The sequence below is a fragment of the Micromys minutus genome, assembly GCF_963924665.1.
Source record: "Micromys minutus genome assembly, chromosome: 10".
Taxonomy (NCBI): Eukaryota; Metazoa; Chordata; class Mammalia; order Rodentia; family Muridae; genus Micromys; species Micromys minutus.
In genome coordinates this window covers 44159567-44181271 of record NC_137979.1, presented here as the reverse complement: position 1 = coordinate 44181271, position 21705 = coordinate 44159567, and the positions used below count along the sequence as shown (strand labels likewise).

At 43.8% G+C, this 21705-nt stretch overlaps 1 protein-coding gene across 1 annotated transcript; it reads right to left on the bottom strand.

Moving 5' to 3' along the window:
- Positions 1-4246: 4246 nt before the first annotated feature.
- On the bottom strand, positions 4247-14531 carry MRPL45 (mitochondrial ribosomal protein L45). The gene is made up of 8 exons (XM_080922698.1): positions 14392-14531; positions 13378-13555; positions 12414-12531; positions 11076-11174; positions 8537-8585; positions 6547-6696; positions 5050-5223; positions 4247-4834 (listed from the first exon to the last, which is right to left on the bottom strand). The coding sequence occupies exons 1-8, from the start codon at positions 14452-14454 to the stop codon at positions 4751-4753; spliced, it is 915 nt and encodes a 304-aa protein (XP_080778824.1). The 5' UTR covers positions 14455-14531; the 3' UTR covers positions 4247-4750.
- Between the last annotated feature and the right edge of the window lie 7174 nt (positions 14532-21705).

Here is a 21705-nt window from a genome sequence, read left to right as displayed (position 1 = left end):
AGTTATCCCCATATTCACTGTTATAAATAGCCATCCAGAAAAATAATAAAGAATGCTTGTTTTCGGCTCCTGTAGTTGGCTCTGGCTTATTCACACCGGTGGTTTTCTTTGTCAACAGAGGGACAACAGACAGAACAGTGCCTGCTCCAAAGCCACCCTATGCCTGACAGGACTTGGGGTGGGGTTGTCCAGCTTTTTCTCTGCCAGTGCTGACAGATGCTCTCTGCCTTGTTCTCCAAGCCAACCCTTCACATCTGGGGCCATTTGCTCAGCGGGATTTGGTCCCAGAGGAAATGAAATTGCACTTATCCTCTGGCTTCCTGGTGGCAACCATTGCTTAGCTGAGATTTAGGATTATCTAGAGAGCCCGAGTCAGAGCCATGGCAATGGGATGAAATAGCTTATCTGAATCCCCGTTTTTTTATAAATTCAAGAGAAGTCAATGTTAACATTTGCCTACTAAGTGAGTTTTTTGTTTCTCTGTTTCTCTTCCCTGTTAGGATTATCTCCTTTCCTTCTTGCTCCCCAGCTATGGATCCAGCTCAAAGCACTTCTTACTTTGCCTTAATCCAGGGCTCAGGCAAATAGGATATGTTCAAGCCCCACTTGGATAGCAATGCTGTCAAACGATGTGCATTTTAAGCCTGGAGGGTTGAGACTAAACAGCTCGAGATTAGCTGCCTTAGAGTAGCCCACCAGATCTTCTCCCCAAGCACACCCCTGTGGCTGTTTCCTGGGTCTATGTATGCAAGCTGCTGTTAAAAACACCAGGCTTGGGCCAGGGAGGCGGCTCAATGGGTAACTATTTGTCGTGAAAATTTGACAAAAATTCAATTAAGAGCACTGACTGCTCTTCCAGAGGTTCTGAGTTCAATTCCCAACAACCACATGGTGGTTCACAGCCATCTACTTGAGATCTGATGCCCTCTTCTGGTGTGTCTGAAGAGAGCAACAGTGTACTTGCATACATAAAAATAAAGACTTTAAAAACAAAATTAAATCCCTAGACTTCACACAAGAAGGCAAAGTTCGTCTTCTGACCTCCGACTGAAAATTGTGTCACACACACATTCACACTCAAACACTCTTGCAGGCATAATAAATAAATAATTGATAAATAAATGATAATATCTCCCAGGAAGGCCTTCCCTGTTTGCAACTTTGCTGAGAGGGCAGCTTTGGAGAAATGACAGGTTACTTATTTCTGATGCAATTCCAGCTTTTTTTTAAAAAAACATTTTAATTTACATTTCAAATGCTATCCCCTTTCCCAATTTTCCCTCCATAAACTCCCTATCCCGTCCTCCTTCCCCCTGCTTCTGTGAGGGTGCTCCCCCACTCACTCACCCACCCACCCTCTCCTGCCTCCTTGCCCTGACATTTCTCTACACCGGGGCATCAGGCCTTGGCAGGACCACGGGCTTCTCCTTCCACTGAAGCCCCACAAGGCCATCCTCTGCTACATGTGCAGCTGGAGCCATGGGCCCATCCATGTGTACTCTTTGGATAGTGGCTTAGTCCCTAGCTCTGGTTGGTATTGTTGTTCTTATGGGGTTGCAAACCCCTTTAGCTCCTTCAATCCTTTCTCTAAACCCTCCATCGGGAACCCCGTTCTCAGTTCAGTGGTCGGCTGTGAGCAATTCCAGTTTCTTTTACCCTATGCTAGATAGAGTAACTCTGGACTGAAATGACAAAGAAATTTTTAGTCTGGAGAAAAGTTAAGCATGAGAATGTAGGCTCTCATTCTCCCTGTGTTGTTGAACCTAGATCCTCATACATGCCAAGAAAACACTCTACCTATTACGCTATGTCTCCACCAGGCTGTTTTTAAACAAGAACTCACTGGGTTGTGGAACTCAAAGGCACTGTGAACCAAATCTGTGGCTGGAAAAGTAAGTTTCCCCTTGTCATGCCAGATATCCCAGGACACCGAGCATCAAAGCCCCACCCCCTTCTCCAAGCAGTCCCAGAGGGACAGGGACTGGGCTGCTGCACTGCGCATTGCTTTGCACTCTGGTGCAGTTGCCTTCTGGTCCTAGGGTGGAAGGCATAGCCAGCATCTTTGTGAGGTACAAGAAATCAGAACCAAATCTTACTGGTTTCCCCTAAGTACCAACCCTGCTTTGTCCCTGCATCTTCCTAAACTTCCTGGAGTCATCTAGTGTTCTTTTTGTTTTTGTTTTAAAGATAGGGTCTCACTGGGCTGAAGAGATGGCTCAGTGGTTAAGAACATTGGCTGTTCTTCCAGAAGTTCTGAGTTCAATTCCTGGCAACCACATGGTAGTTTTTTTGTTTGTTTTTTGCTTTTTTTTTTTTTTTAAGAGGTTTTTTACTATATAGCCCTGGCTTTCCTGGGACTCCCTATGTATATTGGGTTGGCCTTGAACTCAGATCCTCCTGCCTCAGCCTGAGTGCTGGTACACTTCCTTGGTAGTCTAGTCTAGCTAGCCAAAAAGGTGGCAGTGGGGTAGGGACAAATCTAATAAGAATAAAACACAGGCTGTGGAAGTTCACACCTATGAGAAGGATCTTTGCAAGTTTCAGGCAAAACAAAACAAAATGCATAAAAGCTGAAGGACAGCCAGGGTTGTCAGTACACACCTTACTGCACTCAAGAGACTGAGGTGGGCAGATCCCTCAGTTCGAAGCCAGCCTGGTCCAGGAAAACCAGGGCTATTACACAGAGAACCCTGTCTATGGCAGGGGGTGGGAAAGGGGAGCTAAAGGACAAAAGGACAACCCTCCCCAGATTTATATATAAAATAAGATAAAGATAATTTTAAGCTGGATACGGTGTAGTACTTCTTTAATTCCAGGCAAAGGGGAAGAGAGGCAGATCTTTGTAAGTGTGGCTAGCCGGGTCTACAAAGCAAGTTAGAGTAATTTTAAACAGAAAAACTCGAAGAAGAAACTTTACAACACCCATTTCAGTAAGTATATTAAAGAGACCTTTTAAAGTAATATGCTGGGCTGGAGAGATGGCTCAGTAGTTAAGAATAGTTGTTGTAGGCTGAAGATGGCTCTGTGGTTAAAAGCACTGACTGCTCTTCCACAAGTCCTGAGTTTAATTTCCAGCAACCACATGGTGGCTCACAACCAGAATGGGACCCTCTTCTGCTATGTCTGAAAATAATAACAGTGTACTACCATACATAAACTATATATACATATATATTTTAAATTTATTTATTATATATAAGTACACTGTAGCTGTTTTCAGACACACCAGAAGAGGACATCAGATCTCATTACAGATGGTTGTGAGCCACCATGTGGTTGCTGGGGTTTGAACTCAGGACCTCTGGAAGAGCAGTCAGTGATCTTAACCACTGAGCCATCTCTCCAGCCCCATAAAATAAATATTTAAAAAAAAAAAGAATACTATTGCTCTTGCAGAAGACACAGATCCAGTTCCTAGCACCTAGTTGGTGGTTCACAAGTGTACTGGCTGGTTTTGTGTCAACTTGACACATGCTGGAGTTATCACAGAGAAAGGAGTCTCAGTTAAGGAAATACCTCCATGAGATTCAGCTGTAAGGCATTTTCTTAACTAGTGATCAAGGGGGAGGAGGGCCCAGCCTATTGTGGGTGGTGCCATCCCTGGGCTGATAGACCTGGGTTCTATAAGAAAGCAGGCTGAGCAAGCCAGGGGAAGCAAGCCAGTAAGCAACATCCCTCCATGGCCTCTGCATCAGCTCCTGCTTCCTGACCTGCTTGAGTTCCAGTCCTGACTTCCTCTGGTGATAACCAGTAATGTGGAAGTATAAGCCGAATAAACCCTTTCCTCCCCAACTTGCTTCTCAGTCCTGATGTTTTGTGCAGGAATAGAAACCCTAAGACAACAACCATGAATAACTCTAGTTCCAGGGGATCTGACACCCTCTTTTAACCTCCAAGGGCATGCATGTAGTATGTAAACACATATGCAGACAAAATACTCATACATATGATATTAAGTAACACCCTAGTCTTTGCTGTTCTTCTGAGACAGGATCTAGGCAGCCCAGACTGACTTGAAACCATGTAGCCAAGGATGACACTAAGCTCTTGACCCTCCTCTTGCCCCAGTTTCCTGCGTGGCGGGACTGCAGCAGGATGCTCTAGTTTGCAGACACTCCCAATTCTTCCCGTCTAGAGTTCCTGGAAGCCATGTCACTCACAACTACCCGCTTGACATTTCCCACACCTGATCTCATGGAACCACTCCATTCCCAGTCTGAACCAGGGAAAATATACAGTCACACCGTTTATTCAACTCTTTGACAGTATTTTATTTCAAACACGGACCTGGCCTATAGTTAGAAAAAGGAAAGCTGTTGTCTGATCCCACGGTTCCTGCAGGAAAAAGCCCAGCGCCGCGTCTGATCTCTCCTGCTGCTTCTCATCTCACCTCAGAAGCGAAACATGGTGGTAAAAAGATGCTGCATGGCTGGGCATCCCAGCCACCCACTTGGACCACACATGAGCCATGACTGTAAGGGGCCTGGAAAGCCGCTGACCCAGGCAGGGCAAGAGAGCAGGGGAAGCCTTTGCAGCCCCACCACCTGGGCACCTCCCAGGAGTTTTTTTTTCTTTTCTTTTGTTTTTTTCTGTGACAGGGTTTCTCTGTGTAGCTCTGGTTGTCTTGTAACTTGCTCTGTAGACCAGGCTGGCCTTGAACTCAGAGAGATCCACCTGCCTCTGCCTCCTCAGAGCTGAGATTAAAGGTGTGCGCCACCACTGCCAGGCTCCTCAGGAGTCCTTTAGGCCGTCAGGCTAGCTGAGGCTGGGCTTCCCCTTTAGTCTCTTCATACTCCTCCCAAGGTTTCAGCTGAGGACCAGGAATCATCAAGGTCTGAAAAGAACAGGAGGAACTGAAGTTACCTGTTACCTACCATCACACCTATTGTTTACCCAGAATGTCTTGTTCCTCACCAGCATCCAGGGAAAGTTCCCTTCCCTAGAGTCGCTTCGTTCTGTTTCACCACTAGGTGGCGCCCAAGAAGAGAGTTTGAGCAGGACAAGGTTATCAACATACAGCTTCCTCTGAAAGCATGCAAACAGCTTTACCTTGAGGATGGGCTGCTTAGGGGGTGCCCACGGAGGCACAATCTTGCCATGCATTCTCCAGCTCCCATATGGGTTCATCAAATGTCTTTCAAACACCACATACTCCAAGACATCCTTGGGGACATCTTCCTGCCCATACATCAATCTGCCAAACCGATCATAAATGGCCAAAGTCTGCAATGACAAAATAAAATCTGGCCTGTCAGAGGATTTGGTCTTACAATTGCTTTTAAAATAATCTTAACTAAGGGAAATTAAAATTATTAAAGATTCTTAATTTAGAACTAATCAGTTAATAACATATTGCTCCTCAAGGTTCTCTGATGGATAGGGGAGGGTGGGGGACCAACAACAGGAAGAGTAAAAACCTTCACAACACATCTTAGTGGAGATAACACTTAGCAATGGCAAGAAGATGACGGCAAACTTTTGCTGAGAGCCTACAGTCCTGGTCCAAGGGGTAGAGCACAGCAGTGGGAGAACTTCCCTAACATGCACGAGGTTCTGGGTCCAACCCCTAGAACCAGAAAAAACAAATGGCCATTTGTCCAGAGACATATGCCCAACCTGAGAGCTGATGTGATACAAGTCAATGAACACTTCTCTTGCATTTAGAGATGGAAGGTTTCTGCTGGACCCCTAGCCAACTTAATACTCCTGAGTTCACTTACGACTCAACCTGCTATCCTACTGTGCTCCCAACCTGCTCAAGTTTCACTTGCCTTTAAGAGAACATGTCTTGGACTTCCCATGTAATCTGCTATTACAGTCTAGGCTAACATAGTTATGTACTCTTCCATGCCCCTGACCCAGACTCCGGTATACGTGTATACCTTATACAACAAATATTCCCCAGAAATGCTGGAAGAAACCCTGATCACATGTCTGCACTACCATTTACTTTTCTCAGTGCTTCAGGGCAATTGGAGTCAGCAAAGTTTGTTCCCTTGTAACTCTGTTAAAGATTTCTCAAGACTCCATCGTCTCCTTTCTATGATGTTTTTCTGAGCTTTTCAGTAAATACAGAGAAGAGCCCTTTGTCAGAGACAGACACAGTGGCAGTCAAACATCAGATGGCATGCAGGCAGACACAGACACATTCAAGAAATAGGCCAGGCTGGAGAGATGACTCAGTGGTTAAGAGCACCAACTACTCTTCCAGAGGTTCTGAGTTCAAATCCCAGTAACCACATGTGGCTCACAACCATCTGTAATGGGACCTGATGCCCTCTTCTGGTGTGTCTGAAGACAGCTACAGTCTCATATACATTAAAGAAAGAAAGAAAGTTAAAAAAAAAAAAAAAAAAAAAAAGGCCATAGACAGGCCAGGAACTACAGCATACACACAGACAGGAAAGGAGTAGAGAGTTCCAACCTGGGCTTGCTCTCAATTACACTCTCCAAGAGGAAGCCTGAGATTTCATTGCTGTCTCTGAGGTTGTCTTTACCGTACTTAACATGGAGTAAAGAAAGGCTGGAATAAACAAGTGACTCTACCTGCCGAGTGTGCAGGCGCACAGTGACCTGGCCATACATGTTGCTCTGGTTCACCAGACCCGAAGAACGGACATGAACCACTTGTCCTGGCTCTAGAGACTGCACAAAGTTCCAGCGCACAGTCTTGTACTTGAGGTCCCAGACCATGTCCTGAGGAAAGAAGAGAAGAGTACACTGGGGTTTCTCTCCTGTGAGGCCCTGCCCAGCCTCCACCTGCAACACTGCAATCGACAGGAAGTGCCTCCCTTCTTCTTCTCCATTTCAGGGGTAGGCATTAGGCAGACAGGGACTCAGACTGTAACCAGCAGTATTGCTGAAGCTCTCTCAAGCATAGAATTGCAGATGAAAGCCACAAGGCCCAAGTTTCTATGCACTTATTTTTATTAATTTTACTTCTTTATGTACATAGATGTTTTGTTTGCATATGTCGGTGTATCAAGTGCATGCCTGGTGTACATGGAAGTCAGAAGAGGGTGTCAGAGGCCCTGGAACTGAAAGTACAGGCAGATGTGAACTGCCAAGTGGGTGCTGGGAACTGAATCTAGGCCCTCAGGAACAGTTAGTGCTTTTAACTACTGAGGTATCTCTCATTGTGTTTTTAACCTTTCTAATTTTTTTTTTTAAAAAATGTGTGTTCAGTATATTCTACATGTAGCTAGGTTCCCACAAACACTATGGTGTGGGGTCCCCTGAAGCTAGACCTACAAGGCATTGTAAGCCACCTGAGATAGGTACTGGAACCTCAACTCTAGTCTTTTGGAAAAGCAGCAGGTACTTAAAACTCTCACACATCTCTAGCCCATGTGCCCAAGTTCTGATCAAGCTACTGGGCATGCCGGCCTCTCAATTATATTCTCATTAAAATACTATTCGAGATCCACATCACTGAAAACCCCCTCCACGCACCACTTCCTCCTACACACTTCCATAACCTGCTAATTGCTACATGTACTTCCGCTGACAGTACATATGGTTTCTCTCTTTTGTTTTCATTTTACCCTTCACATTGCAGCAGTGAAAGGGAGTGTGTTCCAGACCTGTCAGAGCTACAATTCATGAAGCACAGTTGTCCCTGGGGAGACTGACAGAAACACAAGCTGAATTTGTACAGAGTGAAGATCTAATTCTAGAAGCTCCAGCTGAACTACAGGGCCTCCATTCTTCGGGGATCCTCAAAGTACCGAGCACCCCGTCACTATGTAATATAAGCCTTGTGAGTTTTGGTCAAAACCTTTACTACAGGGTAGACATATAAAGCAAGGTCTCACAGAGGTGACTCCCAACCTTCAGATATACACCCTATGGCTCATTACTGCCCACTGAGGGGTTTTCTCTTTCCTCAGTTGCCATGGCCCTCACCACGGTTGGAGAGAGTTCAGAAGTTATCAGCACTGGCTTTTCTAGAGGACCTGGGTTCAATTCCTAACACCCACATGGCAGCTCACAACTGTCTGTAACTCCTGTTCCAGGGGATCTAGTACCTTCCCACAGACACACATGCAGGCGAAACACCAATGCACATTAAAAAAATATAGATAAATAGATCAATAAATAAATAAATAAGGCTAGAGAGATGACTTAGTGGTTAAGAGCACTGACTGCTCTTCCAGAGATTATAAGTTCAATTCACAGAAACCACATGATGGCTCACAACCATCTGTAATGACAAGTGTACGCATACATAAAATAAATAAGTCATTTTTTATTAATTAATTAATTACAAAGAAAATGATATTAAAGGAAGAAAGAAAATAAGACTTCCCTTCAAAAGCTAGGGTAGTGGCATATAAATGTAATCCTAGCACCAGGCAGGCTGAGGCTGGAGAACTATCAATTGGTATCTGAACTATATGGTAAGGCCCAGCCCCCCGCACCCCCCAAAAACAAAGAGAAAAAGAAAAAGGAAAAAGCAGCAACAAAAGGGAGTCGAGCAATGGTGTCTAGAATTCACCTGCTCAGCCCTCCCATCTTTCTAAGGATGTAAACCTACCGGAAAACAGTGTTCAGTTACCAAGGTATGAAGCCGGTCGTGGTCTGAGCTAAAAAAGAAAGAGGGAGATTTATTATTGATTCCTACTTTTATGGTACCTTCTATGAAATCTGAAAATGGAATGAAAAGAAGGCTTGGTGGGTAAAAGAGCCTGCCACCAAGCCTGCAAGCGAAGTTCAATGCCCAGAACCCACATGAAAAGAACTGACCCTTCGGGGGCTGGAGAGATGGCTCCACAGCTAAGAGCCTGTCTGCTCTTTGTTTGAATTCTAGCACGTACTTGGTGGCTTACATCCATCTGTTCTAGGGCCCTCTTCTGGACTCCAAAGACAACTCACAAAAATGGTATACAGATAAACATGCAAGCAAAACACACATACATAAAGTAAATCATTACAACGCTGACTCCTGAAATCGTCCTCTGACCTCTACACATGCATCATCATACAAACAAGTAAAATATAACGAGAAAAACTTTTTTAAAGTTGAAAATGGTGGTGGCACATGCTTTTAATTGCTTAGAAGGCAGAGACAGGTGGATCTGAGTTCAAGACCAGTATGGTCTACAGAGTTAGTTACAGGACCACTAAGGCTACACAGAGAAACCCTGTCTCACATAAAAAATACTACTACTACTACTAATAATATTTTTAAAAGATTTATTTTACATATCTATAGGTACACACACATATATGTATATGTTTATGTGTACACACACACACTCACACACACATATACACTGTCACTCTCTTTAGACACACCAGAAGAAGGCATCTGATTCCCATTACAGATGGTTGTGAGCTACCACATGGCTGCTGGAAACCAAACTCAGGACCTCTGGAAGAGCAGTTAGTGCTCTTAACCGATGAGCCATCTCTTAACCACTGAGCCATTTCTCCAGGCCCCCCCCCCCTTTTTAAATAGTCCTGAAGAAAAACAGTTCATTTATGCAAACATTCTCTGTATGTACACCATAAGCCACATGATACATTAATTTGTGAATTATCACAAAACCTTGACATTTAATAGCATTTAATACTTTTTTTCTGGAGCAGGAAGAAACTTCTCTGAAATTCCATCTTTTTGTTTGTTTGGTTGGTTGGTTGGTTGGTTGTTTTTGAGACAGGGTTTCTCTGTGTAGCCCATAACTGTCCAGGAAATCATTCTGTAGACCGGGCTGGCCTCAAACTGAAGAGGTCCACCTGCCTCTTCTGGGATAAAGGGCATGTGCCACCACCGCCCAGCCGACAATCATATCTTTCAGGTGAGCAAGGATAGTCACTAAGACTTGGAGCCGACTCCTGCTCTGTGCTGGTAGAGGGGACAAAGTCCAACACCACCACACAAGAAGAGTAAATTCCTCATCTCTGTGTCAGTGCCGGCGACCAGCCTCACCATGCACTGTCATCTCTGAACTGGGGAAGCACAGCCATGTGTCTTTTCTGACCTTATCTCCCCATCTTTGGACTCCTGACGTGCAGGATGCTGGACTTAGATCTACTTCTCTCCAGAGTCCTGCATTACCAAGGAAGGACAGGAAAGCCAGCCCACCAGGACACAGAAGAATGGCCTCCTCTGCTCGGATCTCAGAAGGAGCCAGCCTCCTCCCCTGGACCAGGGTCTGTCACAAATGAGAGTGCACAGCGGCCATGAGTCTTGTGCACACAATGTGACCAAGTCCATGACCTCACAGCAACTGGGACTGCAGCATAAAATCAAGTCAGTCAGCATGCTGAAATGGCTCGGGGAGGAGCTCAGGAGCTAAGGATAGTTAATGACTCTGGAGAACTGAGACCTACCTTTAAGGGTAGGCCAACTGCAGTGCATGGCCCTAGACTCCGTATATACATGGGCAGCACAAACTAAACTTAAACTTGGTGGGTTATCCAAAAACAGGGGGAGTTAGAAAGAACAGTGGGGGATGAACAAGACCCGATTCTCAAAGCATTAATAAAAACATTAAAAAAAAAACAGGGGCTGGAGAGATGGCTCAGGGGTAAGAGCACTGACTGCTCTTCCAGAGGTCCTGAGTTCAATTCCTAGCAACCACACATGGCTCACAACCATCTGTAATGGGATCCAATGCCTTCTTCTGGTGTGTCAAAAGAGTGACATTATATAAATAAATAAATAAATAAATAAATCTTTTTTAAAAATTGTAAAAACAATAATAAGTTCAAGTAAAGGTTGGGATACATCATGAGATCCTCCTCCTAAAAGTAAAAACAAGCCCCTCTTAGTGGCACATACCTTCAGTCCTAGCGGTTGGGAGGCAGAGGCAGGTGAACTTGAGTTTCAGGCTGGCCTGGTCTACATAGGGAGTTCCAGGACAGCCAGGGCTACACAGAGAGACCTTGCCTCAAACAGTATCAACAAAAACTAGTAGGAAAGTAGAGAGAAAAGAAAAATCATCTTCAGTTACTACTTCTCACATTAGAAAGTTCTAGAAACCTTACCTGAAAAAAAACGGAGGAGGGGGATGTGCCTAGAACAGCAGCGGAAGAGAGTGTGCACACATAGGATGGGGGCATCCACTTACTTGTTTAGACAAAGGTGAGCTTCTATGTAAATATCCTTAGCTTTCTCAGGGAAGTCTTTTGTTTTAAAATTAGCGTCAAATTCTTTTATCTTTCGAATTCTGTAAAATCAAAGCAAGAAAACCATCATAAAGATGACATCATAGCAGATAAAGGTGCTTACCACTAATCTAGAGAACCTGAGTCAGTCTTAGGAACTCACACCATAGAAGGAAAGGACTGACTCCCACAAGCTGTCCTACCTCCCTATTTGTACTGTAGGAGGAGCTAGCAAGTACACGTAAACAAACAAACAAACAAACTGCTATTATATTATGAAATCTTCATATAATCTCCATAACTCATAGTTCACATTAATCCCCCATGTCCATCTTCCCATTTAATTTCCATTTGAACGGGTCTAGACTGTAAATTCCACTCTCTCTCACATGAAATGTAAAGAAAGAGCAAGCAGGCCAGGGTTCAGTGGTGCATGGGTGGTGCCTAGACGAGGGGAGGCAGCAGGGCTGTGGTAGCACAAGCCTTTAATCTTAGCACTCTGGAGGCAGAGGCATGCAGCTGTGAGATCAAGGACAGTCAGGGCTACCAAAACAAACTCTGACACAAAAAAAGAAAAAAAGGGAGGCAGGTGGATATATGTATTTATGACTTCCCAGACAGTCAAAGCTACATAGTAAGATACAAAAAAAAAAAAAAAAAAATCAGGTTTTCTTTGGTCTGAAAAGGTGAATCAGAGGCTAAGGGAACACAGTGCTCTTGCAGAGGATCTGGGTTGGTTCCCAGAATCCTTATCAGGCAGGTGATAACTGCCACTAACTGCAGCTCCAAAGGACCCAACACTGTGCTCTCTCGGATGTCTGCTGCAGGTGCACACACCCACCTGTGAACACAGACGTAAAGTAAACCTTAAAGAAAAAAATGAAAAAAAAAGTGAAATGTTAGGATTAAAGAAAACACCTTATTAAAAAAAAAAAAAAGAAAGCTTTTAAGAAGCAACACTGAACGTGGAAATCTGATTTAAAAAAAAAAAAAAAAAAAGCAGCACTGAGGGCTGGAGAGATGGTTCAGTGGTTAAAAACACTTGCTGCTCTGGCAGAGGGCTGGGTTTGGTTCCCAGCACTTATATGGCAGCTCAAAACCACTTCTAAGTCCAGCTTTAAGAGATCAGATGCCTTCTTTTGGTCTCCACAGGCACTGCACACATGGGATACACTTACATAAAGGCAAAACACATAAAAATAAAGAAAGAGAAACTTCAATATGATATATCATAGAACAGTATAAGAATCAAATATCACATATTCTCAGAATATCGAAGCCTAATTGTCTTGGACACATACGCCAACTGTGATGCCACATTCTTTTTTAATCGCTCAGTTCTCTGCGTCAGTCCTTCCTTTGAAAGAGATGACATTCGACCATCACCCTCCGGTGGAACATAGGGATCAAATATACCAGCTGTGAGGAGAGGAGAAAATTAAGAAACCTTTGAAAGACAGACAACATCATCTTGCAGTCAGATAAAACTGGGAAGGATGCAGGGTATAATGTGGACTAATCAAACAGACTTGCACATAGAGGAAACTTTGTTACACTTGTGTAAGTACCAGGAACTAAGTGTTGTCCTATTGGGACATCTCTCAGTATGTTGAGAAAAAAAAAAAGAAAGAAAAAAAACGAGAACAGAAGAGTAATGTAACTTCTCCTAGAGTCTGTTTTACATCTACAAACTAGAGAAACTTCATCTTTTTTAGAAGTTGTACAAACAAGATCAAAAAATGACCTAATGAGCAGAGCTAATGTTACAGCCCGAAGTCTACTATTTGTGCAGGAGAATAGTACCTGTCTCAAAGGCAAAAAGAAAGGAGAACGGGGATATAGCTTAGTGGTAGGCTGCTTGTTTAGTTCGGTATTTAACCCTAAGTACTGCAAAAACAAAACTGACTTTATGAAATATACTATATATAAAGTAAATAATTACTAAAGTCAAACTTAGTAGTTATTTTTTTCTTATCTTTTTTTTTTTTTAAAGATTTATTTATATGACTCCACACTGTAGCTGTCTTCAGACACACCAGTAGAGGGCATTATATCCCATTACAGGTGGTTGTGAGCCACTATGAGGTGTCCGGGAATTGAACTCAGGAACTCTGGAAGAGCAGTCAGTGCTCTTACCCACTGAGTCGTCTCTCCAACCCCACTTAGTGGTTAATTAACGCTGTCAATCAGAGTCTAAAACATTCTAAATGCCAGACCTCTGACAGTAGAGCACTGAGTCAGGATCCCAGAAATACTGTTCCTTACCTGTACAGGCCAAATGTATAGGACGTTCCAATCGTTCCTGTGGAATAACCAATCCTGCTTTCCTGGCATATTCCAAAAACTCCTTCTCTGTTTTGTACTTGGGTTTAGGAGTTGGTGGTCTGAAACGGCTTTTGGTTTTTACTGGAACTACAGCTGTAGACTGAGCCACCAGAATGGGCTGGGAAATAAATAAATGAATGAATAAATAAAAAAATAAAAATAGCATATAGGTGATTTGGAAAGAATAAACCTATCTTGAAGTAACTGTATGCAAAGTCTTACAGACATGTCATACCCAAAGAATGCCTCAGAAGTTATAAGATAACTATTATGGAGAAACAATATTACTACAAGAACACCCTAGGGATGGCTCTTACCACAAGCCAATTAATAACCTGTATTAACATCAGTCAACGCTTCCTAAAAACTTTCCGTTAATACATCCTGTAGCACTACTGTATGCACAGATGATTAAAGCAGAGGTCCTACCATCAAAAAAACTTTTAGTTTAGTAGTGAACCTTAGTTATCAACCCAGTTCTGAAAAGACCAGAATGCTATTACTAAATCATTAAGCAACATCTCCCGGGCACTTCCTTCACACTTCTATTTTGCTTTTTTCAGAAGCAAATGACTTCTAGCTCCTAACTGACTAATAAACTTTAAAGAAGCCAGGTGACCTTTTCTCTCCAGGAAAAGACAAAACCCCCCATCCTTTCCAATTTTTTTCTTAAGAATGTAAAAGCGAGTCCATCTTCCAAACCACTTCTTTCCTTTTAACATCTCGCCAGAGACTAGAATTAATGTGGAGAAGTTAATGCCAGGAAACTTAAATCTCCCTCAAGGCTCGGTGTAGGCTATCTAGGGAGACTTGGGGGGGGGGGGGGAATCACGTACACTTCAAAATCTCCCCTAGATAAAGTCCAAATTCAGCAACTGCCATAGGACGATTATTCCCCTCTACTCTATGCCCTCCTTCTGTCCCTAAAATTTCTTTCGCTTCATCCCTACCCACCTGCCGTGACCACCATCCCAAAGTCCTGGATAAGGACAAGCCCCGAGATATGGGGGCTGCCATTTTGCTCACGCAAAGGCCGCCGGGATGCTAGTGGAGCCTCAGATCACCGAGCCAGAGAAAAGGCGCATAGGGTGGAGCGAGCTCGGGAGTGGAATTTTCCAGGGTGCGCGCCCTCGGCCGAAAGGTGAGCCACGCGCACGCGCACGCTCTCATGGGGAGGGGCGCGCGTGCGCGCGCAATGGGTTCGCGCATGCGCAGTGAAACCACTTTGGAAGTAGGGTAAACCGCACGGCTGTCACGCGCCAGCCATAGACTGGTGGAGAGCCAGCTGCGCCTGCGCATGAGGCTTTTTGTGGGACTCTGGGTGCTGCATTCCTGGTTACTTAGCACATTGTTACACCTATTTACATTCGGTTTAAAAAAAAAAAAATGAAAAGTGCTTCCCTCTAAAATCAGAGGCCTTTGAGATAAGTGTTTCCTTTCGTTACTTGGAATTCACTGGAGGTATTTAGGGCGAAAATGATAGTTTCTGGGTATGTATCTGACCTCAAAACGTAGTATAACCTTAAACCTTTAGCCAACCTAGTTTTCTATGTGAAAATTCTTACCGTTCCGTTAGGGAAACTGACCGCTGTGATTACTGAAAAGCAAAAGGCACGTGGGTTGACAAGAATCTGTCATTTCCCGAAACATATCATTTCCAAAATACCACTTACCAAATTTGGTAATAACTGGTGTTTCAAATTTTTGTTTACTAGGCACCTGGCAATTTAAGTATTTTACATATATCAACTTAATCCTCACCGCAAATAATAAATAGTCATGCTTTTACATATGTGGTTTGGCCAGAGATACTAAAATATGTAATTCAAATTTAGACCACTGGCAGAACGGAGAGTTAGGCCCTCAGAGTGTAAACTCCAAAATCGCTCCACATTCAGTGGGTAAAGGAATCACAATGTGATTATCAGATCATCCTGGAGCCACACAGAATAGGCCACACGTCCTAATTCATCTCTGCCTGACCTGCTCAGTTTATCAGCTACTGTAAGCTAACTCCATATCAGACCAAATGAAATAAAAATACTCAATATGGTTTTGTTCACTCTGAGATGGATTATAGTTGATCACTGTTACTTTTGATTAACTATTTTGGAAAATTTTGTATTAGCCTTCTACCTCAGTGAATCCAAAGGGAATTGTCAGCTGTCTGCTAAGGACAGAACAGCAACGGATGTTTCTTAATCCTCCAACATTTAATGATTCAAATTTCTCGGAATTCAGGATAAAAAGAATTTACCCCATGCTTCCTTCCGCAGCACATACACTAACACAGAGACCAGCATGGTCCCTACACAAGGATGACTGGCAAGTACATGAAGCACTCCATGGTTTTATACCAGGATGAGTTTTCTTTTTCTCTTCTTTATTTCATTTTATTTTTTAAAGATTTGTTTATTTTATGTATATTAATGCACTGTCACTGTCTTCAGACACACCAGCAGAGGGCATCAGATCTCATTACAGGTGGTTGTGAGCCACCATGTGGTTGCTGGGAATTGAACTCAGGATCTCTGGAAGAGCAGTCAGTGCTCTTAACCACTGAGCCATCTCTCCAGTTCATTAAGCCTAGCTTTTAAAAACCTAATAAATCAAGTCTTTATCATATCAATCATTTGCTGCTCACAAACAAACAAAAAACAGCAACAACAAAAACTGCCTCCCAAATGCTGGGAGTATATCCCTGTGAGTTCCAGGCCAGCCTGGTTTATAGAGAGAGTTCCAGGAAGCCAGAGATACACAGAGAAACTCTACTCAGAAACAAAATGAAAGGAAGAAAGAAAGAAAGGAGAGAGAAAGAAAGGAAGGAAGGACTGAAGAGAGGAGAGGAGTAGAGGAGAGGAAAGGAGAGAAGAGAAAAGAAGAGAAGAGAAGAGAAGAGAAGAGGCCAAAGAGATGACTCAGGGATTGACAGTCCTTGCTGCCCTTGCAGAGGAGCCAGGTTCAGTTCCCAGCACCCACATGGTGACTCGGATCCCCCTGTAATTCCAATTCTAAAAGATCTGATGCCCTCTTCTGGACTCTGAGAGCAGTACACATGTGGTGCACATAAAGACATGCAGTCAAGCACCCACATAGATTTTTTTTAATCTCTTAAATGATGGTGGAAGGGAAATCCTATGTGGCAGAATTTTCTTTGCCATTCTGTCAATACTCAAGGTGTTCTCGAAACCCAATATTTTCCTAGTAAAACTTTTTCTTTTTCAAAGAATTTTTTATTTAATGTATATGAGTACACTGTACCTGTGTTCAGACACACCAGAAAGGGCATCAGATCCCATTACAGATGGTTGTAAGCCTCCATGTGGTTGCTAGAAATTAAACTCAGGACCTCTGAAAGAAGCCAGTGCTCTTAACCACTGAGCCATCTCTCCAGCCCCTTAGTGAAACTTTGAAATTGAACCTAAAGAATAGGAATCCTTGTTAACAGCAGGGCATGTATATTTGTATATATGTGTGTGTACATGTATGTATATGTATACACACACACACACACACAAACACACACACACATATGGTATGCCAAAGCAGACTTGGCCTTCAGGTTCTCCCAGCATCCTTCAGTCCTTACTGGTTACAGGGCATGGCTGGTATACCCTACCTTCTATGCTGAAATGTCCAAACCTTCACTATATAATCCAGACATTTTGGTTCCCTCCCTCTCCCACCTCTCTCTCCAATCACCATTTCTCTTCCCCTTGCCCTCTGTCTCCCTCTCCAATGGTGGCTCACTCACATCATAACTGCAGTTCCAGAGGATCTAATGCCCTCATCTAACCTCTGCAGCCACTAGGCACGCACCCAGTATACAGGCATATATGCATGAAAAATAGACAAATTAAATATATAGATATATGAAAGTTGGGTGTATCTATGTGTGTCTATAATATCAACACTGAAAAGTAGGTGGCTGGAGAGTTTGATGGCCAACTAGTCTAGCCAAAAAGACAAACTTTTGGATCAGGAAGAGACTGTCTCAAGACAATACTTTTGAAAGCAATAAAGAAAGACCCTGACATCTTGCTCTGACCTCTACAGGAGCACCTATGGGCATAGGCATGTTTGCACAATGATGTGGGTGTTACACTCATCACATGTACCTACATCACATCATCTACACGTACAAACATACATATGCATACAAGTCACATAAACCATACACACACATACATTTTGGGTTTTGCTTTTGAGGGTTTTCTTTCAGGACAAGGCTTCTCTGTGTCATCCTGGCTGTCTTGGAACTCTCTCAGTAGTCCAGGCTGACCTCAGACTCAGAGATGGCCTGCCTGCCTCTGCCTCCTGAGTGCTAGGTTAAAGCTGGGTCCTATCACCACCCAGCTCAGATTGTATTTTTTAAATTGGAAGTTCTAAAAGTTCTCTGAGCAACCTACATCTAGAAGAACATGGCTGATTTACACAGGAACGTTTTCCTGTAGTGTTGGAAGAATCTGATTCTAAATAAAATAAGCTATGGATTATAATTCCTTAATTCCTGCCTGAGAAACATTGTGCCTCTCTGGCATATGGGAGACACAAAGAGAAGGGACTTATCCAAGCAGGTGCAACAGAAGAAACAAGATGGCGACCTCCTAGCAGATTCTTTCCACTAATTTTAGCTAACAACATTAGGAACGCTTCTTTGTCACCCAGGCCAACTCCCTGTGGTTCTCACAAGTGTTTAAGAATATAATCCTTTTTGACAGAGCATCTCAGCCGCACCTGATTCTCATCTATACAAAGGTGGTAATTCCATTCCTAAATTAAAGAATTATGAAGTTATTACAAAATCAAATGAGTTCCACTCTGTTTAGTTATGACTCCAGCTTCCAAGTCTGTTGATATCCCAGAAACGCATGGGGTACAGAGAGCCCGGTAGGATGCTAAGAAATGTAGCTACCTCTTAGGTTGGACACAGAAGAGAGACATCATTGTCCTAGAGGCCATCCTACTGCGGTGACCCTAAACAAGAAATTTCCAGATATGAGCTGGCTCCTCGGGGAAACCTAACATGCAGTTCTCATCTCTGCTAAAGCTTAGCCACAGGAGCAGAGGAAGTTTCCATGGCCCAGAGTGATTCCTTATGTCCCCACTGCAGAACTTCTCAAAGCTGCCTTTCTTTCTGCTCTATCTTTCCACTCTCCTTCGCCACTGGGGACTGAGCCTTGCTTTTGTGCTTGCCCTAGATTCCTCATTCTGAAGGCATGTTCAGGGAGAGATATTATTCATCCCGGCTCAGGCAGGAAAGAAGCCCATACTGCTCGAGAGGTCTAGAATTAATCCCTAGCCTCTCCTTGCTCCACTTTCTCCCAGCTGGCTAAATCAAGCAATAATCCTAAAAGGGAATTTCGGACTGTTTGTGACTCTCTACCTCCGCCCCAATCCACCCTGAAGGCAGTGTATTTAGGGAGGAGAGGGCAAAGCCCTGGACCAGAGTAATCTGTTTCTAATCCACTTCCATTCTCAGGGATTACTTGTAGGGGGAGGGAGAGGGAAAGAGAAATAAATCAAAGCCTTAGTGCGGGGAGGAGAGGAGGAGGAGACTCCAGCTAGACCCTGATTTAGGATTCCAGGAGCTCCCTCCCTCCCCAGAGTTGGCAGGCTGGAAAGGCAGAGCCTTCGGGTTTGGCACAATAGTGGAAAAGTTCATGGCTTGTGGGCAGATGAAGGTAAAAACTGTTCCTGCTCATGTTTACAAGATTCATGTCTTTTATTATTATTATTATTATTGTTGTTGTTGTTATCATTATTATTATTATTATTATTATATTAAATATAAGTACACCATAGCTGTCCTCAGACACACTAGAAGAGGGCATCAGATCTCATTACAGATGGTTGTGAGCCACCATGTGGTTGCTGGGATTTGAACTCAGGACCTCTGGAAGATTAGTTAGTGCTCCTAATCACTGAACCATCTCACCAGCCCAAGTTTCATGTCTTTATATTCTTCAAGTCGTGGGTAAAGTCATCCTATTAGCAAATAAGAAATAAGAAGAGGGAGACAAAGCTCTCTTTGGGAACAAAGAAAACACTGCCCCACTATTGCTGACTTCCTATTGTCCTGTGACCTTAGACAAATCGCTCTGCATTTCTGATCATTAACTTGTCCTCGGTAGTTAAAAAGGAGGAGTGGGGTCCTTTCTCATAAGTCTTAAAGCCCAGATTCCCAAGTAATGTAGATCTCTGTCCTATTCACAATAAACGAAGAAGGCAGGAGCCCAGGAGCGTGGACCAGCTGACTCTTGTGGGCCTCGTGTGACTTAGGTCAGTCAGATGCTTGATGCACAGTCTCTAACCTGCACCCCATCCCACACACACACACACACACACACACACACACACACACACAGACACCAACAACCAAAAGTGCACTCTTTTGAGACGCTCTCCAGTAGCTGGATGTATGCTAATGCAGGAAACTTCCACTAGAGGGCACCAGGGCAGCGCTGGGATCTCAGATTGCTTGACCGGCGCAAGTCCGGACTTGTCAATCTCTGCTTTGGGAGGTACAGAGCTCTCTATTCCGTGCAGCTTGGTCTGATGGAATCCAACCGGGGTTTTAGCGACTGATTCGGACCTTGCTGTATGATTTCCAAATTCTGTGAGCAAATTACTTAAACCTGCGGTGGCCCTTTGGTGAAATGGGGATTGCAAAACTGACTTCACAGGAGTGATAGCGTATGTATCTCGTGCCTCTATCGCGCGGATGACTCGGTTATTTCCGTGCTAGAGGAAAGCTTTGAGACAGGGCATCTTGGTGTTAGAAAAGATGGGCTCACAGGAACCTAAAGTCCCTCCACACAGAAGCGTGGCCCTTTGCCGTTTTACTCTTCAGTCTTAAAGTTCTGCTGATGCCGCTGGTTGATGTGTCTGGCCCTTCAGTCACATCTCATTTCCACAGCAGCCTAAACATGTTGCTGTCTTTTCTCTCGATTTTCCTGGAGGTGAGTTAAATGTCTACTTCCCACCCCGCCTCCGTGCAAACCCTCTTTCCTTCTGCCTTGTGTTTCCTGAGCTGCAACATACCTGCCTTGCTCTGGCCTTCCCTTTCCCTCTCGTCTCTCCTCCATTCCCTTCTGGAGAGTCCTGAACGAGTGAAGGTTTGGGAAAGGGGGAGGGACAGAGTTTCCAGGGCTTGCGTGTCAGTAGACACGTTACAGCCGCAGGGCAGCCCGGGGTGAAACCACAAGGCTGAGGCCCCGGGGTAGGCAGCTGACAGGCCCGCCCCCTTTGGCTCCCGCCTTTGCTGTCTCACCCCAGAATTTTCCTGGCAGGAGTGGGAGAAGTTGGTATCAGCGAGTCTTTGAGCCCTGACTCATTCTCTGTCCTAGCTGGGCGCTCCTCAGTTTTATTTCTCCAAGTATCTCTCCCCGGGGTTCTGTGTTAGCCACATGGCTGTGTCAGCTCAGAGAGGAAACACCCAAGAAGCGGAAACACACTACCTACTCACTTAATTCCCATCTGCGGACCCCAACAAACTTAAAGTTTGTACTAGTGGCTATAAAACAAACAAGCTCGTCCTATATTGTTACATGGATTTGGTATTTTCCAGATTGATTTAAACAATAGTGCTTGACTTTATATTTAAAAAAATATGAAAGAAATTGTGCAGGAGAAGGGGGAGGAGAAGATGGGGTCAGGAAGTAACACAGTGACTCAGGGCCCTTTCTAGGCACATAACTCAGGTCTCCCAACCCAACTCTAAATTACATTCTTTTCCTTTACTGACTTACTCATGGACCATACTGATATTCTGGCTTTCTGGACATTATAAAAAGGTTCTTTCTCATGTTGCCAGACTAATTTCTGTAGATTCAGTAGAAAATCAACTGTCTTATGTGACTTAATATGTCCATTTTGCTATTTGTCCTCTGAAAATGTGAGCTACATGCACTTCCTCCTAGGCAGGTTGTCAAAAACACTTAGATGCAAAAAGACTAGTGTAGCAGTTGGCCAGGCTGAGGTGACACCTAAGAGTCTGGAGGTTGGATTCTTGAGTCCCTCTACCATGGATGCTAAGAATCTTTTTTTTTTTTTTTAATCCTTTCTTTCTTAATTTTTTTCTTTCATTTATCATTTTTGTTGTTTTGGTTTTGGTATTTTCAACATAGGTTTTCTCTGTGTAGTCCTGCCTGTAGACAAGGCTGGTCTCAAACTCAGAGATCCACCTGCCTCTGCATAGAGTTCTGGGAGTAAAGGTGTGCTCCACCATGCTTGGCTGGAGAATTCTTTTCTTACCTTCCCATTATT

Bases quoted from the DNA above. Each gene is read 5' to 3' on its own strand.
- MRPL45 (XM_080922698.1), bottom strand. From the start codon at position 14,454: ATGGCAGCCCCCATATCTCGGGGCTTGTCCTTATCCAGGACTTTGGGA. The intron at 6,697-8,536 runs GTAGGTTTACAT...TTCTTTCCTCAG, and splicing joins TAACTGAACACTGTTTTCCG to GACATGGTCTGGGACCTCAA. The intron at 5,224-6,546 runs GTAGAGTCACTT...TTGTCATTGCAG, and splicing joins TGCGCCTGCACACTCGGCAG to ACTTTGGCCATTTATGATCG.